We start from the raw sequence: 19,958 nt of genomic DNA on the forward strand, positions 1-19,958 counted from the left end.
ATATATATATATATATATATATATGTATATATATATACTGTATGTATACATAAAGTCTGAAGGGCTGCCGTAAACTTTCCTTTGAGAGTCGACGTTGCGTGAAAAATGGCCTCGAGAAAAAGTCAACCGTGTAGGTTTCAGATGGTAAATATTTCCTGACCGATTACTCGGATTACTTCGATTCAAGATTAAAAAATCAGGAACGTTAAAAGGAGATACGATACGAGGCGATGAATTTTCATGGATTCTCTGTATCGGGGCAACAATTGATATCTCGTGTACAGTCAATGTCAGCACGAGTGAAAATGTTAAAATATGAAAAGCATAAGAAATTATAGTTTCGCGTGTAAAGAGAATCTTAAGGAGAACTCTGATATCTTAATATCCTTACCGACGATATTGACTGTTCTATTTCTGTTATTATCAATAAAGTCGTTAATCAATAAGAAATTACGTTACGGACGAGTCCTGTGGGTTTCCTGGTGCTTCGGGCAATATTTATTTTCTGAAAAATTCCGAGTGATTATTGTTTCCGCAAATATCTTGGGGTTCGCGAAAATTCGAGAGAAACGTCCGAGTGTAATTAAAGCTTCGGGAGTTTCGAAACCCCGGAAGATGCTGGGCGATTGATTAATCCTTTGGATCCGAGAAAATTTCTAAACTCGGCTGAACGAACTTTTGGACGATTCGAGTAAAATCTCGTGGAAGAATCACAGATTATATTTTATCCAAAAATTGTATCGGGCTATTCTCATGAAAATTTGCCAAAGTGAAAGAGTCACTGATAACGTTATCTCGTAGAAGATTTCCACGTGAGAAATTACACGACGCTTAAATTTACGTATTACACGTTTCATGTATTAAAATGCTATTACCCATATTTGTATTATTATTAAATTCAATAACAGCTGCGCGGTAACAGGTAAATATTAATATTGTAATAATTAATTCGCCATCTGCAGCAACGGTTGGGCCAATGCAAAGACATTGGAGATATCTGGGCAAATAAAAAAAGACATTGGAAATGCGAACATATCGAGTGCTATTTTTCCTTTAAATACAACGTATTGCAGAATTACTGCTCGGACTGTCAGCTGTCCACATAATAAATTGCACGTGTCAATCTTAAAATAAGAACGCTAACGAACAGGAAAGGAAGTCTCGCAATCGATTATGATAACAGATGTATCTTGGTATTCCAAAGTATTGATAAGCACTCCAGAGTAAATCTTGTGGCAGATATAAATAAGTACGTTATACATATACATATAAAATATGCATATATATAATTTCAATAAAAAAAATTCCAAGATGGCTTCCAAAGACAAGAGCCGAGAATTGAATGCTAATAAGACAAGCGATCACTCAAGTCTGGTTTATCGCAATATCTAGCGAGGCCAAAGACTTAAGTGCTGAGGTCACAGATGCAGCGCCAACACATTCAGGATATATCGCCACATAGTATAATGGACATTTCCGGAAGGTATAAATCATAGAAACGATCTAGACAGGGCAGCATTAATTTTTTTTTTTTTTTTTTATATAAAAAAATTTATCTAAATGCACCTGCTGATTGCATAACGTCAAATTAGAAGAATGAAATAAGATTGATGACGATTTGATTTAAGACAAGAATGTATAATCACAATGATTATCATCAGATCCACGTGGTCTTTGGTAATTATTTTACGGTCCCTAAATAACCCGTGGTATATTTTAACAAGAAGAAAAAAACTTTTATTTACCCTAAACACGTTTCGTAATCGGAAAAGATAATTCGGTCTGCGAATGCGAACTGTAAGCAACCGGAATCCGAGTACGTCTGCGAATACGTACACGGTGAAAAAAACGCCACGAGGGTGTGTTGCGCAAAGTGAAAAAAAAAGAGTGCGAAAAAAGAGAAGAAAAGGAAAAAAAGCGAAACTATAAGTCGCCATATATATTTTCATAGTAATATGTAACATTGATCACTGAGTAAACTCTCTTGGTAAATGTGGAAAATGATAGATTTCAAGTAAAACAGCATTTCTGTTTTCGTACGTAAAATAAATGTTAATTTTTTGCAAAACAATTATTTTCTTTAAAAAAAAAAAAAAAGAAAAGCAACATTGCTCATAACGTTGATATCAAAAGTAAACATTTACATTTCAATCAATAATAGGTAATTTGTATCAACATATCGTTATGCAGTTTACACTCTTCATATATATATATTCCACATGTGTATCCGTCCGTCATACCATGGTAACAATAAGCGATCACGTGACAAATTTACACGAATCTGATTGGCGTATATAAAAAAAAAATGATGCGGGAATTCCCAATCGGGGAAATCCATGACGTAATATGATTATAATAAAAAAATAATTATTTTCAGGTAAGACTGAAGCAGACGAATCACTGTGGTATACTGTATGTATATATATATATATATATCAAATTTATCTTGCAGCACTCGTATATAAATGATCGCGATTTTCCAATTTAGTTATAGTCTGAATAAAGCGCCTGAATCGAACGAGGCAAAAAAAAAGTAACAGCGTCAAAATGAAGTTGATTATTCTATTGATTTTGTTCGTTGGGATTTTTGGTTCTTTTGCATCACCAGGATGTCCAAACCAACCAATTTGTAAGCCAAGTTGTCCACGTGGTCAGCACTGCGTATACGCAAAGGACGTCGTGTGCGTGAGAGCACCTTGTTGTCCAACCAGGTGCGTACGGAACCACCCAGGATAAAGCGGATGATACGGTACTTTTTCTCCGTACTTGACCTATGACCCACTGGCTACGTAATATCATACCACGAGGAAGAAGACTTGAATATTTAGAAGTACCAGAGACAGAAGCAGAAGCTGCCTGACGTCCGTTGAATGTCAGCCTTAATTTTCAACTTATTTATGGAATAAGATTTTCGACTGCAATTTTGTGTATCTGCCTAAAAATACGAATAAAACGAAATTTGTGTAAAAATTATATGCACGTATATAGATACTAATTCCTAGCACATTCGACGTACGAATTGCAATGAGTAATTGCACACGCTTATGAATGCGCATATATTAAGAGTTAATCTGTAGCCTCGAGTGAGACGTGTGTCAATGCAAATGCGCCTTTATTGTTTTTGCATATCCTACTGCTTAAGCTTTCCTGTTTTCTCAAGGCTTGCAATAAATTGGATGACGTGCCCGGGTCGACGTCATCCAGGACAACAAATGTGACATTTAAAGTAAACGTTGGAATGTGAAGTCCCGATTGGCTCTGGGGATTTTTACAAAATCCAATTAATATATTGATTTTGCAACTGTGAATTTTTTAAATTATCTATTGAATTTTTTTACTTCCTTCACATTTTACACGGTACCTACATCCGAATCCGATTTTTGGACTGACTCGTGGTATTAAAATCCAACGCGGAATTTTTTGCGGCGATATAAGAAACTTTGTTTTTTTTTTTCATTCGCCAAAGCAATGCTCTTGAAAGACAAAATTCTGAATGTGTATCAATTTGCATGGCGCCATATAATTTATAGAAAAAGTGCATATAGGTTTATACCACGGGCTTTGTGGCATCTCGTCCGATTACACAGGAGCGCCAGCCAATTTAGGTATAATAAGAGGACAGAACGGGGCTGCTCCCCTATCGTACGTTGACCTTCGGCATTTGAAAAGTGCAAAAAATTTGCAAAAATTCCAAATTTCACGGTCCGCTCGGCATATTTGGAGCGAGGTCTAATTTGATAAGTAAAATTTAAAAAATTACCGTTTACTTGAATTCGCATAAATTCATAAATAATTAGCACGACGGAATCTGCAGGCTCCTTCGTAATTTGCCACGTTAAGCGAGCATGACGAATTAAATAGATAAAGAGGAATAAGAAAAAATTTTCTTTTATATCCAACACTGAGCGTAATGCTGCTTTCACAAAATAGTTTTCATTCTGCCTTGCAATATATGCACACGCGGTTAACAACAAGAAATACGACTAACGAGCAGCTCCTCGCTTCCAACCTAATTAGCATAAATAAACTAGAAAATTTATCTCTCATCCACTTCGCACGAATGCTCTCGAATTTCAAGGAATAATTACATTCGGGCGCCTGAAACGAGAATCAAAGATCCAGAGCAATTAGTTGCACCAGCTAACCGCGATGAGCACCACTGAGAATAGTATAAAGTGATCGGTATATAAAACTGACGAATTACGTATCTCACGAATACCAATAATCCAAAGCAAAGTTAGTATACTGGAATATAAATTGAATAACCAGTATTATTATTCTCGCGTATACATAATTATAAAGTCTGAAGTTAGCAGCTGTTATTATATAAGAATTTAAGAAATTCTTTTCTTATCGGCACATCGTCACTGGTCCTGCGTCACGTGCTGGCCAATTTCTGAGTCATACGCATAATTTGTATCCAAGCACAAATACCTGTCGCCCGTATAAATACCTGGACAGGTTTCAGGCTGGTCTCAATATCTACTGAACTTTAGAGTCGAGCAAAGGAGCGAATACATTGTATCACGATGAAGTACACTATCCTATTAGTCCTGCTGGCTGTAATTGTTGGCTGCTTCGCCTTGGCCGCTGCCGAAGACGACTGCCCTATAGTGCCAATCTGTACGTCGGATTGTCAGCTGCACGAGCGTTGCGTTTACTTGAAGAACGTCGTGTGCGTCAGGGCGCCTTGTTGTCCAACCGGATGTAGATCAGTCTACGGATAAGTGGACAAAGCTACAGTACTTTTCCTGCGTCTGACCTGGGACCATCCAGAAAGGAAGAACCTGCAAGATCATGAAGGACCGGAAGTAGCAGAAACTGAAAAAAAATTGCCTGCTTGCTTAACCCATTTGAAGACGTGTGAAAATGTAATTTTTTGTCCAACCAAAAAAAAAAAAGAAAAAAAAAATGAAATAAAATTTGATTTCTCCCATACCTCAGCGATCCTTTCGGTATGAATGAATGAATTTTTGATTTTATCAAATTTTGCCTGGTGTCCAAATAAAACGGCCTTTGCAGTGCTACCAAAACCTTTTTCTCTTATTAACCAAATTATTAAAGTTGAAACGTAAAATTTTGGATTTGTACCAATTTGCACGGCGCTATATAATTCCCAGGAAAAGTGCAAACGGGCACGTAACACTTGCTCTCTGGCATCTCGTCCAATTACGCAGGAGCGTCTGCCAACTTATGGATACTAAGAGGACAGAGTGGTCCTTGCCTCTTCTATATTGACCTATGACATTTCAAGAGTGTTGATGATTTATAAAAAAGTCATCCTAAAGGAATTCGTCAAATTTTCGACAATTTCCATAAATCACGTGTTAACGGGCCCGAGGAATCGATCGGATAAATAAAAATAAACAGGGCCGTCCCTATCACTTCCTATCACTGGCGGTCCAAATGCATCGGCAGGGTTACCACGGGCAACGTCAGAGGCTGCAACTGTTACTTCTCAGCGTGGGCAACGCCCTAGAAAATTAGACCATTAAGCTCGCGTATGGCCGACCTGGCTCAGGGAGCTCAAGCTGGCAGAATTTGGCTCTGTCAGCAAAGGGCTTGATATATCTATCTCGCTAGCCTATTAACTAATCAGCGACCGAGGGATCGTCGGGATGACTGAAGGATCAAGGAAGGTCGTTGCCATTTGCAACGAAGACTTCCGCAGGTGAATTGCACTGTAGTGGGAAATACGCGTTGCCATGGCGACGCACTATCGAAACGAAATGCAAAGTTACGAAATGTTTTCGCACCTCCGCAATTATTTGGACTTTCGTAGGACCGAGGTAAAGATTGATTGTGTAGAAATTTCGAAAAATAAGAAATAAAAAAATATAAAAAAAAATTTCTCTCGGATTTCACAATAAAGTATTATCCGTCATAAAAACTATAGACGTCGCTCGTTCGCATCGATTCTCCGTCTGCAGCTGGGAGAACAGGAAATTGCAGAATTTTCCGCAATTTGCAACGAGCCTGCGTTCGGTGAACCTGATTAATTAATTGCGCCAAGAAAAATAATCAGGAATGGAGAAAAATTACGAATGTTTTTACAAAACGGCATCCCTTGCAACATATACACGTATTATTATTTACCTTTCTTAACGAGAAATTGCGACTAACGAGCAGCGGCTCATCTCCTTTGTGCCTAAGGTAAACAAATTAGGACATTTATTATTCATCATCTCCGTATAAAAGTTGGTTAATCCGCAGCTCGAATCACAATCAACTTTGAAACTTCCCATCGAACGCTTCAGCAGTCTCGAGGAGATCCTAAAGTCAAGATGAAGTGGAACATTATATTTATCATGCTGGCGGCTATTTTCGTTCACGGTGCTATGGGGCAATGCAGACCATCCTGCCCTCGAGGTTCCAGGTGCGTTAGAGTCGTCATACGTCCCTGCCGTCGCCCACCATGTGTCAGATACGTGTGTCGCCGTAACCCTGGATAAGGCGAGGGGCTAATTGACAACAAAAGATATCCGATGACGACCTTGCGATAACCGGGAACTTTGAATTTTGACACACTGGACCAAACGGGATGCTGGCGTCTCGAATGAGAAGAAATAATCCACCAACACGTTACAAGATCTTGCAACGATGCTTACTACTGAATCCTCGTATAACATAATCAATGTGTGAATTTTTTATGTGTTTTTTGTCTTCGTTAATATCCATAATATGCATCGAAAAATATATTGAAATAAATTCAAATGACGTGTGTACTTATTTTCTACTTTACTCCATTGACCTGTTCGATGCTGGCAACTGCTTTTATACAGGAGCAATCGGACCCTTTTTTCGTTGTGACGTCATTGCCCGTCACTGCCACCTGTTGACGAATTCGATTCGCTGTCACTCGTAAATATTCATTATTCTCGCGAGTTCTAATTTTCCATAATTTTCCAAAATATTCACCTTCAACGAATCTGAAAGTGATCGCATAAAAAGGTAATAAATTGATATGAAAAAATAACATATATCAGCTTGCACATCGAATGGTAAATGCAGTATTGCTTATGCAAAATAGACTTCTATGTGTCGTACGGGATATACCCACGTGTTTATGTCAGTTAATAATAAGATGCGACTGAGGAGCGGCAGTTCAGCTGGAATTAGATTAACGTAAACTAATTAGGACATTTATTACTCGTCATCTCCGTATAAAAGTTTGTTAATCTGCAGCTCGAATCACAATCAATTTTGAAACTTCCCATCGAACGCTTCAGCAGTCTCGAGGAAATCCTAAAGTCAGGATGAAGTGGATGATTCTTCTGATCTTGCTGGGAGGCTGCGTCTTCCACGAGAGCGTCGCCCAATGCAACCCGCCGTGTATTCGGCCTCGAAGATGCGTTCGGATTCGCCCGCCCTGCCCGATACCACCCTGTCAACGCAGTTACGCGTGTTCGGCTGCTCCTGGATGAGGAGAAGGAATAAAGGTGCAATCGCAACGGACGAAATCGGATGACGACTTGCGAGTGGCATGAAATGAAAATTTTGAAAAAAACTCTTTAATGAGAAATAACAATCGAATAACTTTTTTAAATCATTTTTTAATGACTATTATCACTGAAATTCTGAATAAATTAATCAACGTGTGACAATTATTACGTATTTCTTCCTAATTTCATAAATACCAATATCCCCACATTCAAGGTAATATAAGAAAATAAATTCAAAAACAAGGGTCCGCTGTATAAGAATAACGAAAAGTATTTTGATTTTTTTTTCCAAAAATTCATTAAACTGGACTAGTCACGTGTTCGCAAACTTCTGAGTCAATGCTGTCACTCATTCGAATTCGAATTGAAAATTCGAAATTGCTGAGAGAAAATCGCAAAAAAATTTGCAAAAAAATGTACGATACTTGGATTTTCTTAAAGAAATACTGTCGGTCAACTTTGGCTCAGCTATTTTTGGAAAAACCTCCGAATTGCTGCTTGAGTTCCGAAAAGGAGAAAGTTAGATAAAAAAACGATTTGCGCTCAATCGCGCCGATGCCAAGGAAGAGCCTAATTTTTCTGAATCCGCAAGTATCCACAATTAAATTAACACAAGCTAAGCTGCAAAATTTTCCATAACTCGCACGGCCGACTATCCTGTTAAAGTAATTGCACAAAAAAATATAATTGCAAAACTATAAATATTAACTTGCAGGTCCGACGATAAACGCAATACTGTTTACAGCGACTGGATTGCATTCTGCCGTGCAATATGTGCACACGTGTGTTTTCTCACTTAACAATGTAATACGACTAACGAGGAGCAATTCACGTGGAATCAAAATAAGGTAAACAAATTAGAATATTTATCGGTCATCCTCTCAGAGTATAAATAGCCTCGAACCTGCAGCTCTAATCAGAATCACGACTGAACCGTTGTATCAGATACTTCTAAGAACGAGACAGTTGCTAAAGTCAAGATGAAGTGGAGCATCCTTCTGGTGATGCTGGCAGCCATCCTCTTCCACGAGACTATGGCCCAAGGCCGATGCAGACCACCATGCCGTCATCCTCGAAGATGCGTTCGTGTCAACTGCCCAACACCACGTTGTCCAGTCAGATACCACTGTGTATAGATAGGGAGAAGAAATAAAGGTGCATTCACAATGGACAACATCGAATGACGACCTGCAAGTACACGGAAATGAAAATCTTGAAAACATTCTTTAATGAGAAATAATAATGCAATAACTTCTTCTTTTTATCATTTTGTAATGATTATTATTATTATTAAAACTCTGAATAAATTAATAAACGTGTGACAATTATTACGTATTTGTTCCTCATTTCATGAATACGAATATCCCATATGTAAGGTAATATGAGAAAATAAATTCAAAAACAAGGGTCCGCTCCTGTATAAGAGTAACGAAAAGTCTTTTTTTGTTTTTTGCTAAAAATTCATTAAACTGGACCAGTCACGTGTTCGCAAATTTCTGAGTCACTGCTGTCACTCGCGTATATTGAGTCCTTGGTTGACATGAAAAATTCGACTGAAATTCCTCAAACTGCCAAGACACTTTTATTTCAATTGCTTATTCTTTGGGTCGCCGAATTCGAATTTGAATTGAAAATTTCAAGTGGCTGACACAAAATCGCAGAAAAAATTGCAAAAAAATATACGATACTCGGATTTTCTTAAGAAAATAGCGTCGGCCAGCTTTGGCTCAGCCATTTCTGAAGAAACCCCCGAACTGCCCCTTAAATTCCAAATCGGAGCAAGTTAAAAAAAAAAACGATTTGCGCCCAATCGCGTCGACGCCAACAAAGAGCCTAATTTTTCTAAATACACAAGTATCCATAATTAAATTAGCACAATCTAAGTTGCAAAATTTTCCATAATTCCCAATACATATATACGCACATTCGACAATCCTGTTAAAGTAAATTGCGCAAAAAAATATAAATTCAAAATTATAAATATTAACTTGCAGGTCCGACGATAAACGCAATACTGTTTACAGCAACTGGATTGCATTCTGCCGTGCAATATGTACACACGTGTATTTTCTCACTTAACAATATAATCCGACTAACGAGGACCGATTCACCTGGAAGCAAATAAAAATAAGCAAATCAGAAAATTTATGGGTCATCCTCTCGCAGTATCAATGCCCTCGAATCCGCAGCTCTAATCAGAATCACGACTGAACCGTTGTATCAGACATTTCTAAGATCGAGACAACTGTCAAAGTCAAGATGAAGTGGAGCATCCTTCTGGTGATGCTGGGAGCCATCTTCTTCCACGAGACTGTAGCCCAATTGTGAATGAAACGATGTCGTCCACCTCGAAGATGCGTTTCTGCTCCCTGCCCAAGACCACCTTGTTCACGCAGAGGCATCTGTGTGCCTCCTGGATAAGGATAAGAAAATAAAGGTGCATTCACAATAACCGTTATCCAATTATGACTAGCGGGACATTTGAATTCTGACATAGCGAACCGAACGTAATACTGAAATCTTGAGCGAAAAATGAAAAAACCAACATTTCATTTTATTATGCAATTATTTTTATTATCCACACTCTCTACGTATAACATAATAAAATGACAATGTTTACGTATGCTTTTCCAATGGACCATATATGTATCTATACGTCAATATATCGTATGACGTGACGTAATCACGAATATGACTGATCGCAAGAATGATCGATGACAACAACTGTTGAATAATATTTTTCATAGAGCCAGGTACCATGTGCAGATTCAAAATTGTTTCTCTTCCTGTGGCAAATATTGCGACAGGTCATAGGTCAGAGATAAGACTACATCAGATCCGTAAACATCGTTCTTATCACCGTAATTGATTTACATATAATTACAGTAGCAACTATCGACCGTCGTACCGACGCCCCGAAAAATCAAAATGCAAATTAACAAAACGAGCTACCCGCGATTCCGTGTTTACGTAGTTGCGAAATTCCAATATCGTTCACCCGCATTATTCGCGATTCCGCGAACGACATGGCGTCGGGACACGAAAGCGGCGAAAAAAAAAAAAAATAAAAGAATAAATAACCACAATTCGCAAACGCAATGGACTTTCCCACCTTTTTTCACGACATAAATATAAAGTTCGTACCAGCCACAGTAAAATATACACCTAGGTATAGCTGTATATATGCATATATACAATTTTATAATTATACACAACGCTCAACGCCCCGATAACCGATAGCTGCAAGTATAATACCGGAAACGAGATAATCAGCCCGACTTCCGGGATTTTCCGTATAGTCACATCGGTCTCGGTTCCTTCATTTATTTTTTATCGCTCTATTAATTTCCAAGCTTTTACTACGCGTTCACGACGATCCGATAGCGACGTTTGCCGCTACGCGGTGGCAGCTACAGAATATTTATTAGCTGGGAAAACGACCGGCTATCACATGTGTACATGCACGTGTACGATGGTGACAATGACAGTAATCCGAATTTCATCAAAACTTTTGATATATGAAAGAATCTTATTGACCCGCGTGAAGTCAGCCCCCCTCGAGTATGGATTTTCAAAAATTTTCTTTTTCACGTCGTCCGCTAAAATGTGCACGTAAATACGTAAATGAGAAAAATTTTATTTCCAAAATCGCTAACACCTTTCACCCCTATTCCATCCGCACCTTACCTGACAATACCAACCCTTGCCCACAGCCACAGTCAACCCTCGCACCAAAATACCCACTTCGCATATGAGTGACGTGCACTCGCATACACGAAAAGGATCCAGGTCACTGGACGCTTACTAATTAGACTGAACCCGTGTCAATATGGTTTTAATGAACAATCGCTTAAAATAAGCTGTCATTAGCGTTTCACGCGAATCCCAAGGACGATTGATCTAACACACACGCCATATGCGTATAGCTGTAAAGATATTCGATCAACGTCACGTCCGTACATACGAGTCACCCCATATAGCACGCTGATCACAAAGATAAGGACTGTACAGCTACGGCGTGAAGCCAGTACATAGCAAACTGTATACCAAGCAGAGTACTGTTAAGGAGTATAGACTATAATGGCTATACGAAACCTTGACCGATAATCTTGCGTTTCGACGCGTAAGGGAAAAAAAGGAAGCGAAGTGAAACCGTAAAAAAAAAATTCTTCCAACCCTTTAGGCTTAATGACGATCGGTCAAATTCGTGGGTAACAAAGGGAGAAAAATCGTTGCGGCGCCATATTCGAAATGAGAGTCGTGGACACGCCGCAATATCGACGTCACGTATTTATACTGATAAGACGGGAGCGTCTGATAAGAAAAAGTGCACTGAGCCATGACGCTTTATTTTCATACCATTTCGTACCACGGACGGGTATTAATTATTGGCTGATACTGTACACGGTGCTACCCTTGCTAATGGCCATCGATAAGAATACTTATCCAACAGCGTGATAACAGTATGTAACGAAACGTCGTATTCGTCACACACGATGTAGCCCAAGGGTGAAATCGAACATTGATTAAAACAAAATGCCTGAAACGACCTCGGCAAGGGTTGTAATTCTATCGATCGTTCGTGTTGTGTATTATTGATGCGTCGCCCTTAATCCCCCCTCCACACTCGACGACCCTCCGCACCCCTTCGCCGTCAATCCAACTAGTGATTAAAACAGCTTAGAGCGCTGGGCTCTCTGTGTTTTATTGAGAGTTCGACTTGCCTCTTCGACCTGTCAATCCCAAATCTACGAAATTCGGCATCCCTGTACATTCCGTTGGAACTGGCGGCCGATGACGTATACCTGTCAGTGATTCGGAGGAAACAGCCGAAGCTGGGATTCGGAAACCTTCGGGCTGCTTCGTGAACAGGTCGAATGTCAAACGTCACTTTCTACTGTGTACGAAATCGTATTAAGTGATGAATGACAAAAATTAAAAAGTCGAAGCATTTTTTATATTAAAAGAAAAAAAATAGCAGCTCGATGAAGGAGTCACGGAATATTTTTCCTCGAAATCTTCATTGTTTACTGGAACGTGTGTTTGACTGTACGATTGCACGTAATGTGTTACGTAGCGAAGTAAGTTATGTCAATCGATAAAGTACTACGTCACAGTCAGGGTAGAACGAATTGTCAATATCGACACGGGCAATAATTCATAATACGAAACTGGACGGCTCTTTGGCAATGGAATTGGACATTCTTACGTAATGCCGATTCGTATATAACGAGTACAGTAGGCAATTAGGCACGTGTATGCTCGAATTCGTAGGACTGCGGGAAAGAGAAAATATTATTTTTTATTCAGGCATAACGAATTAAAAATATACAGGAAATGCCCCGTTAGGCAACACCCAATTGCGTGACAAGATCTACCTAGCGTTATCTACTGTAGATAAAGTAGAAACTTTTTTTAAAAATAAGTCCTCCAATAAATATCTCGTCCAAAAAATTACATTTCAATATTACCAACTTAAATCCACGTAAAATTGTTGTATTCGATCATAGTAAATATTTGAAAAGAACTATTAATAGCAGTTAGTATGTAAATCTGTGTTATACGGAATGCGAGTTCTCCTTTTTCATGCCGTTCACCCTCCCTTGGTATGCATGTGTGAACGCTGATTTATTTTTAAAATGATAGAGACCCTTCCCTATATCTATACTCTAACGTGTATTTATATACGCGTATAGTACATATGCGATAACACACGTGGTAACACGAGTTAATCATTCTGTAAGAAACAAGGAGCAAGTTTTTTTTTATTACAAACTTTATTACTCGTACATAGTCCCACATTAGTGTAACATACAGAACTATAATTGAACTACAGTTTACAGGTATAGTAAGTTATTTTTATCATACGATAAGGCAGTGTAAGGTTAAGCTGAAAAAAAAATTGTTGCATAATCCAAAGATGGATAAAACGTGAATGAGGGAAAATGTAAGGCCTTGGCGATTAAATTATTTCGAGAATGTCTCTTATTAAACTATTCCATTTAGTATGGAGCTTATACTGGCCGCCATTATTGTTTCATGTTTATCCAGCAAGTATTCTACACGTGAAGCATCTACCATGTAACGTGCATGAGCGCGCATATGTATATACGTATGTGAATGTACGAACGTCGCCTGACTGGGGAGTGTAAGAAGTGCCTTAGCCCTCTTCGTTTCCTTTTTAGCTACTTAATATTCACTTTGTTTATTTCGTATGAGTTGACGTGTCTTTCGTTTATTTAATTAAAGTTTTCTTTCATCATTTTTTATTAGTACTACCGATATACACGAGCTATATACTTAACACGTACGACCTCGTTATAGCGCACACATGGTAGATATTAGTATCACAATAATGAAGTCAGGACGATTTTAAATATTTTTTTGGTTCTTTTTATAGAAATTAACCGTCATTTGACCGTTTTAAAGCCAAAAATACGTTTATAAAAAATTGTCGGTAGGTTTAGTGTTAAACATTACTGCTATTAAATGACTGGTGGTAGATTCAGTCGCGATAATCGCCGTTACACGAGCCTATTGGGTTTATTCGGCAATTTAGGTTTTACATAATGTTGTGAAACGGGACACACGAAATAAAATGCTACGCCGAACGCGTGACATGATAATCGATCTACTCGTTTATTCGAGGGAAAATCCATAATTTATAAGTATATATGTTGGATCTTCTAGTCAAGGACGATAATTATTTGGTTGCTTTAAAACAGACAGCAATGGCGAAGTCGGTAATAGTTGATTGGCGAAAACTTTAGCGCAGTGTATTTCGTACTGGTTGAATAACGGGGGAAAAAAGTGGTATTTTACCTTGAGTAATATCGTTTACTTGGCGAAAAAGGTTTTATCCGATGCGCCATTTACAAAATGGTTTAAGAGGTGGAGTATAGGTAAAAAAAGATACATTAGCATTAAAGAGGGTTTGGAACGCGAAAGAAAGCACGAAAAAATTAATGAAAATGGAAAAAAGATACTGGGATCTTGGCATTAATAGGATGAACAATAAAATGAGCATGTGACTTCATTTGTTTTTGTTGTCTTTCAGCGTAGTCGGTCAAACTGTCGGAGATTTGATCATAATTAACCCGGGAGTAAGTAGGCCAGTGGTGTTTCTGAGACAATTCAATGGTTTACAAAATCACGCGTTTATTCTTGGGTTAACGAACGTGTTGTCGCCATATTGAATCCTCTTTACGTTCCTGGATAAATATTACTCATGGATCGTAAATTTGAGGGACTGATTTTTTACAACGCGAAAACTATTTTTCGTCAAATATTCGTATAAACAGAACTATGTAAACTCACCGTTTCTGGAGTAAAGTCCGCAATGACAAAGAATAGGAGGAAAATGTTGCACAAGGTGATAGAGCATCGTGTCATGCGTCGAGAATTCACAAGATCACTTAATGGTACAATGCCATTTCCATCTTTCACTAAAACACGGATTCTTATGACTTTGGCAATCACTTATTGTTAAATTACTTTTTCGTGCCGAATACATCGTGAAAACAGATCCACGTATTGTCTTGAAGCTAAACACAATGGCGCGTCTAGAAACAGGACATCGTAAGTGATCGTAAGCGAGACGCTACCTGTAACTTCCGAAATTACTCACTAGAGGCGCTGCGTAAAGTGAAGAAAGGTGATCAGCTGCTTCTTTAGCGTCTGTAGCGTACATATTATACATTGTATTCTCTGTGTCTTTTGATATCCGTAATTTTGCTACGTATTAAAAATACATACAGTCAGTCTCTTATTACGCGATTAACAACGCGTGAAGTGTTTCATGGTCCATGATGTTCGCGAGTGATAGTAAATATTACAGATCGGTCGATTTTGCTGTAGAAACGCAGCGCGTCCTCCATTTTCAACTAACATTCATGGCTCTCATCGATTTTTCATTGATTCTATCGATTATCACGGTCATCACGCGAAAACTCATTATTAAAGGTGATCACTACGTGTTGCGGAGTTGTGCGGTTGAAATATTTGTGCACAAGGATGAAATATATTGCTGTTTATTAAAATGGTTCAACAATCCATACACGGAGATGCTTGGTAACGGTAAGTTAAAGAATTCTAGAAGTTAATAAAAATGATGAGTTGCAATTATCGTGGTCGGTATTTGTCTTCACTGTAGGATTCTAATAACATTAATATCTATTGTTATTTCAATGGTGACGCTTTATTGCTCAATCAAAATGTGTCTATTGTTTGTCGCTATTGACAATAAGCCTCTTTATTGTCCTCTACTACGATATGACGAGCTTCATCTCGCCAGATCGAGTGTCGTTAAGAGGATAAACAAGAAAAATATATTTTGTTGACTTTATTGGAAAGCTCGATTAAATCTTGATAATATATCAAACGCATTTTCTATAACTATTCATTGTATTGTATATTCATTAAATATAACCTGTTGCAGGCATGAAAATTGTTCGTGCTTCTTCGGCATAAGTCGTGTGTTGTCGTTTCCTTATAGAAAGTTGGAAACAATAAAGCCTCAACAATGAGTATTGTTTTCAGTTGAAATAACAGAAGAGAACATTCCGAGTGTCATCCAGTTAATTGTCAAACAGAATAATTATTTAACGCGTAAGTCGAACGAACGGAAATCGCTATCGATTATTTTATCATTATTTACGTAATACGCACGTAGTTGCAGATGCACTAATTTAAAATGCGCTCCTGCAATTCGACTAGGAATTCATGATAACCCAAATCGTGTATGTACAAGAACCTCAATTTTGAGTAACACCAACACCCGCAGACCCAATCAACGCTTAATTATCAATTAATCGTTAATTGATCATTTATCAGCAAGCCAACGTAACCAAGCGGGTGTGTGAAATCCAGCACAGAATTTCCAGCTACTTCTTTGAATTTCTATTCAATAGGTCGCTGCTCCGCGATACGTTCACATGTTTCTGCAAGTGGAAGGGTAGATAACAGTGCGCATGCGCCACGACCTGTCTCTAGTAGTACGCGCAACCTCACTGCTTACTCGCATTGGTAGCTACAAATGCATGTGCACATATGCATGTACCTATCCACCCTTGCCTGTTCCCAAACACTTCTGTATTTATAAATATTCACCACATGCTTTCCTACTATTACAAACTACATGCAAAGGTGGTTGCATGCTAGATGCACTGAGTTTTTATTGCAGCTGCCAAATTGCATTTGTTTTTTGGAAAAACAATTGTTTTATTGCAGGGAATGAAAATTTACTGCAACTTTTCTTTTCAGGATATGCAGTAGCAATGGCGCTCTCTATATTGGTGCAACGCCTATCATGGATGGTACGTAAATGCATTTTTAATAGTTTCCTCTTAGTGGGAAATGCATTCGCTTCACACGTAAGCCAAGCAAACTGCATCGTGAAGTTGCATACAAATGCGCACTTAACTGTATATCTTCGGTCTAATGCTTTTAACGATTCCCTATTGGGACTGACTGATCGGCTGACGAATTAAGTAGTTAAATGGGCTAAATTCGAGTTTGCATTCGAGCGACGCTTCGATGCGACGCGTGCCGTCGGTCCTGCGGCGTCGTCTTAGATATATGCATGTAGGTTTCTGCAGACGGCGATTTCTGTTTAATGTAAACAACCCTGAAAGGACTTTTTGTTTCAATGGCTTCGAGACGTAGCCAAAGGCCTCGTAGTTAGCAGCTTATACTCGTTAGCGACGACGTCGACGTCGCGACGGCAGCTTAGTCGCTTTTCGCGCAAAAACTTGCCTTTATACATTCCACCCTGTGTGTGTACTCGACTTAAGGTTTTTGGTACGAAGATTTAACGACTATGGAATTTTTTCTGGTTACTTGGTCAAATGATGAATTTATCATTGCTTTATAGTTTTCAAAAAATTCATTTAAATTTATCATAAAAAGATGAAAATTTGATTTCCTTCTTTAACTCGATTTTAACCCCCACTAGGAACGATTAATAGAACATTTCATTTAAAAAATGCATATATTTACGATTTTCAAAAGTATCACAGAGTATAAAAGACCAATATAAAACGAAGTACTTTTTTTTAATAACTTTTTTGTCATTATTAATTATAGTCTAGGTTCGTTAAGGGGTGAATAAATTTTTTGCATAATAATAAAGTCAATATAGCTCATAGGCGCCACTGCAAGCTATTTGTCTAAGGGTTGTTTTGCTAAAAGGCAACCTGTAGCCCCGAAACCAGTGAGATTATTTTAGCCCAAGTGCGACGAGTCGCAAACTAATCTTTTTCAATCCCTTTTTTTCAATTGTTGGAAATCGTTAACCCTCCTCAGATATTTACGTATTTTTATGCGCGACCAACCCTTGTCGAATTACGATCCAAGAACGAATTTCTGATCGGCCGTCGTTCGGGTCATTATCATTAAGACTGTTCAATTTTATGAGAGTTACGCAAAAGGCGAATTTACGATGGCAAATATTTTGCGAGAAATTGTTGAGACTCGGCTAAGGGGTTGGTATAGCAGAATTATTCCAGACTTCTGCCCGTTCCATTACAAATTGATCCGAAAGCTCGTAGATGCTGTTTGAACCCCCCGTAGGCGCAAGGGTGGTTAAAGACCAGGAATGATAAGCGAGGCGTGCAACGTTGACATTGACTGAATGGACCGTCTCATTCAAAAGTAGCCGAGACTAAGTGCATATTGCATCCCTGCCCCGAGGGTGGGTCATTGCACCAGGTAGCCCTGTGAAACTTTTTTTCTTTTTTTTTTTTTTTTTTTTTTTCAAAAATAAACACCCCTCAGTACACAAGCAGCGGCGTACGCAGTGTGCAAGGTTAGATGCAGATACGTTTATGTGAATATGCACTTTCCGATAAGGAAATGCAGGCGCTGCACTCAGCACCGAAACCACCCTTACGCTATGCATTCTTAAGGGATGAACGCCAACCTGGAATGAATAGCGCTACGTGCTTGGAAATGGAACGGCATACAAACTGTTCTATCCAATGGCTATGTCAATGCTCGTTATCTATTGTATCGAAGTACAATATTGTATACAGTATATCGATATAGCGAAGTGTATCCAGATATATCGTCACACGTTATATTTCATCTCCGGCAAGTAAACGTATACTCTATTGTATATTTGGCTCGCGGGTCAGCTGGTATCGTCGAATAATCGAAAATACGTGGAGTAGATGTTTGGTAAAAAAATTTCCAAATTTGTTCCATTCCAAAAATCAAGCCTCCGAATACGCTCGATCGAGAGAATTACCTTGCTCGGACGATACGCGCGCAAATCTCGTGTCCTGGAATTTCAAGCGAACGTCTTGCCATGAAATTCCATGCGAGTGGCACGTGCACGCCGTGGCTAAACAAGCGATCTCCAGGTGCACGTATAACAGCCAGTGGGTTAGTAACCTAACGAAGGGCGGTTTTAACGAGGGCGAACGATAAGGGTTGTCGGCTATAGAGCAGCCAATGGGAAGGGTTCACGGAAGCGATTCACTCGAGTATTAAAGTCCTACTAATTCCGTCGTAGATTAAGAGTCTTTGGTATTTTGGACTTTGAAGAGAGGAGCGGGGAAGTCCAAGCCAAATCTGTGATAATCGGCTGAGCGGCGGGTGCGGTAGTGCAGAAGGCTCAAGGATCCTTAATTCGCCCAAAATCCTTTGACTGTGCATGCCTCCGGAGCGGTATACTTGCGCGGGATAGTGGCTGTCTATGAGACTTTCGACACCTGTACAATCTTATAATGTCTACGCGATGTATTGAAGCTGTGAGAGGAAGTGGGCGTGGCTATAGAAGCTTCTACTTTTCCCAACGTTCTGGCTCGATATGCTGAATCATGGTAGCGCGTCGTGTAGCGTGAGAAATTGGTATCGATAATGCGTAAGCAGTTTATACTCCATGGTCCTAGGGGGAGAGTGTAAATGCTGTTACGAGGATGAATATCCAGTGCTTGCATTTCGGTCATCATGACGTTTTGTGCAATTGGAATTTATGTATGATAAAGTCGCTTAATTAGACAAGAATGTTATATTAGGTTCCTGGATACTTTGATCTTGTGGGTGTTTTGTGATGTTATTATTATTTTAGATCGATCGTTTCAATCGTGGCAATTTTTTTATTGTATATTTTATTGTATATAATAATTATATGTGTGTATATATATTGTGACTTGATTTTTCGAATCACGGTCCCGCGGCTCCGGTTACCGATACAGATAACGTTCTCGATTTCGGATTCCCTTCGGGTCGCCACCCTGATCAGAAGCTACGCTCTCGGGTTGATTCGTACAGTTATGTCAAGGCTCTCGTAAGATTTCGTTATTGTTTAGTTGAGGTCGAGGTGCTCGAATCTGCCGTGGGGAGATGGTCTCGACGTACCGAGTTGCCCGGCAGAGGAGACGACCCGACGGAGACGTCTCCACGGACCGGCGGAAGCCTGGGTGAGATACCGGCGCCCCGCTGGAGATGGGCAAAGGGCTGTAGAGCGGCCGGAGGTAGTTTTGATACGGTTAAGGGCAGGAGAGGAACCTCCTG

General features: G+C 39.1%; 2 protein-coding genes and 1 long non-coding RNA gene across 8 annotated transcripts in view; 2 read left to right on the forward strand and 1 right to left on the reverse strand.

Annotated features, from left to right (window-relative positions):
* LOC107269997 (small conductance calcium-activated potassium channel protein) overlaps positions 1 to 19,958 on the reverse strand; it is a 144,030-nt gene that overhangs the window by 114,832 nt on the left and 9,240 nt on the right. The gene's annotated exons all lie outside the window — the stretch shown is intronic.
* On the forward strand, positions 7,576 to 8,777 carry LOC112494677. The gene is made up of 2 exons (XR_003060384.1): positions 7,576 to 8,290; positions 8,388 to 8,777. It is a non-coding gene; the product is annotated as an uncharacterized LOC112494677 (long non-coding RNA).
* LOC107269999 overlaps positions 15,093 to 19,958 on the forward strand; it is a 71,513-nt gene continuing 66,647 nt past the window's right edge. For both annotated transcript variants that reach the window (XM_025087428.1, XM_025087429.1), the window contains exons 1-2: positions 15,093 to 15,518; positions 16,704 to 16,756. In XM_025087428.1, the coding sequence (XP_024943196.1) occupies positions 15,248 to 15,518; positions 16,704 to 16,756 (324 nt within the window). In that variant the 5' untranslated portion in view covers positions 15,093 to 15,247. The remainder of the gene's footprint in view (positions 15,519 to 16,703; positions 16,757 to 19,958) is intronic.

Source organism: Cephus cinctus, unplaced genomic scaffold (assembly GCF_000341935.2).
Source record: "Cephus cinctus unplaced genomic scaffold, Ccin1 Ccin1_scaffold0695, whole genome shotgun sequence".
Taxonomy (NCBI): domain Eukaryota; kingdom Metazoa; phylum Arthropoda; class Insecta; order Hymenoptera; family Cephidae; genus Cephus; species Cephus cinctus.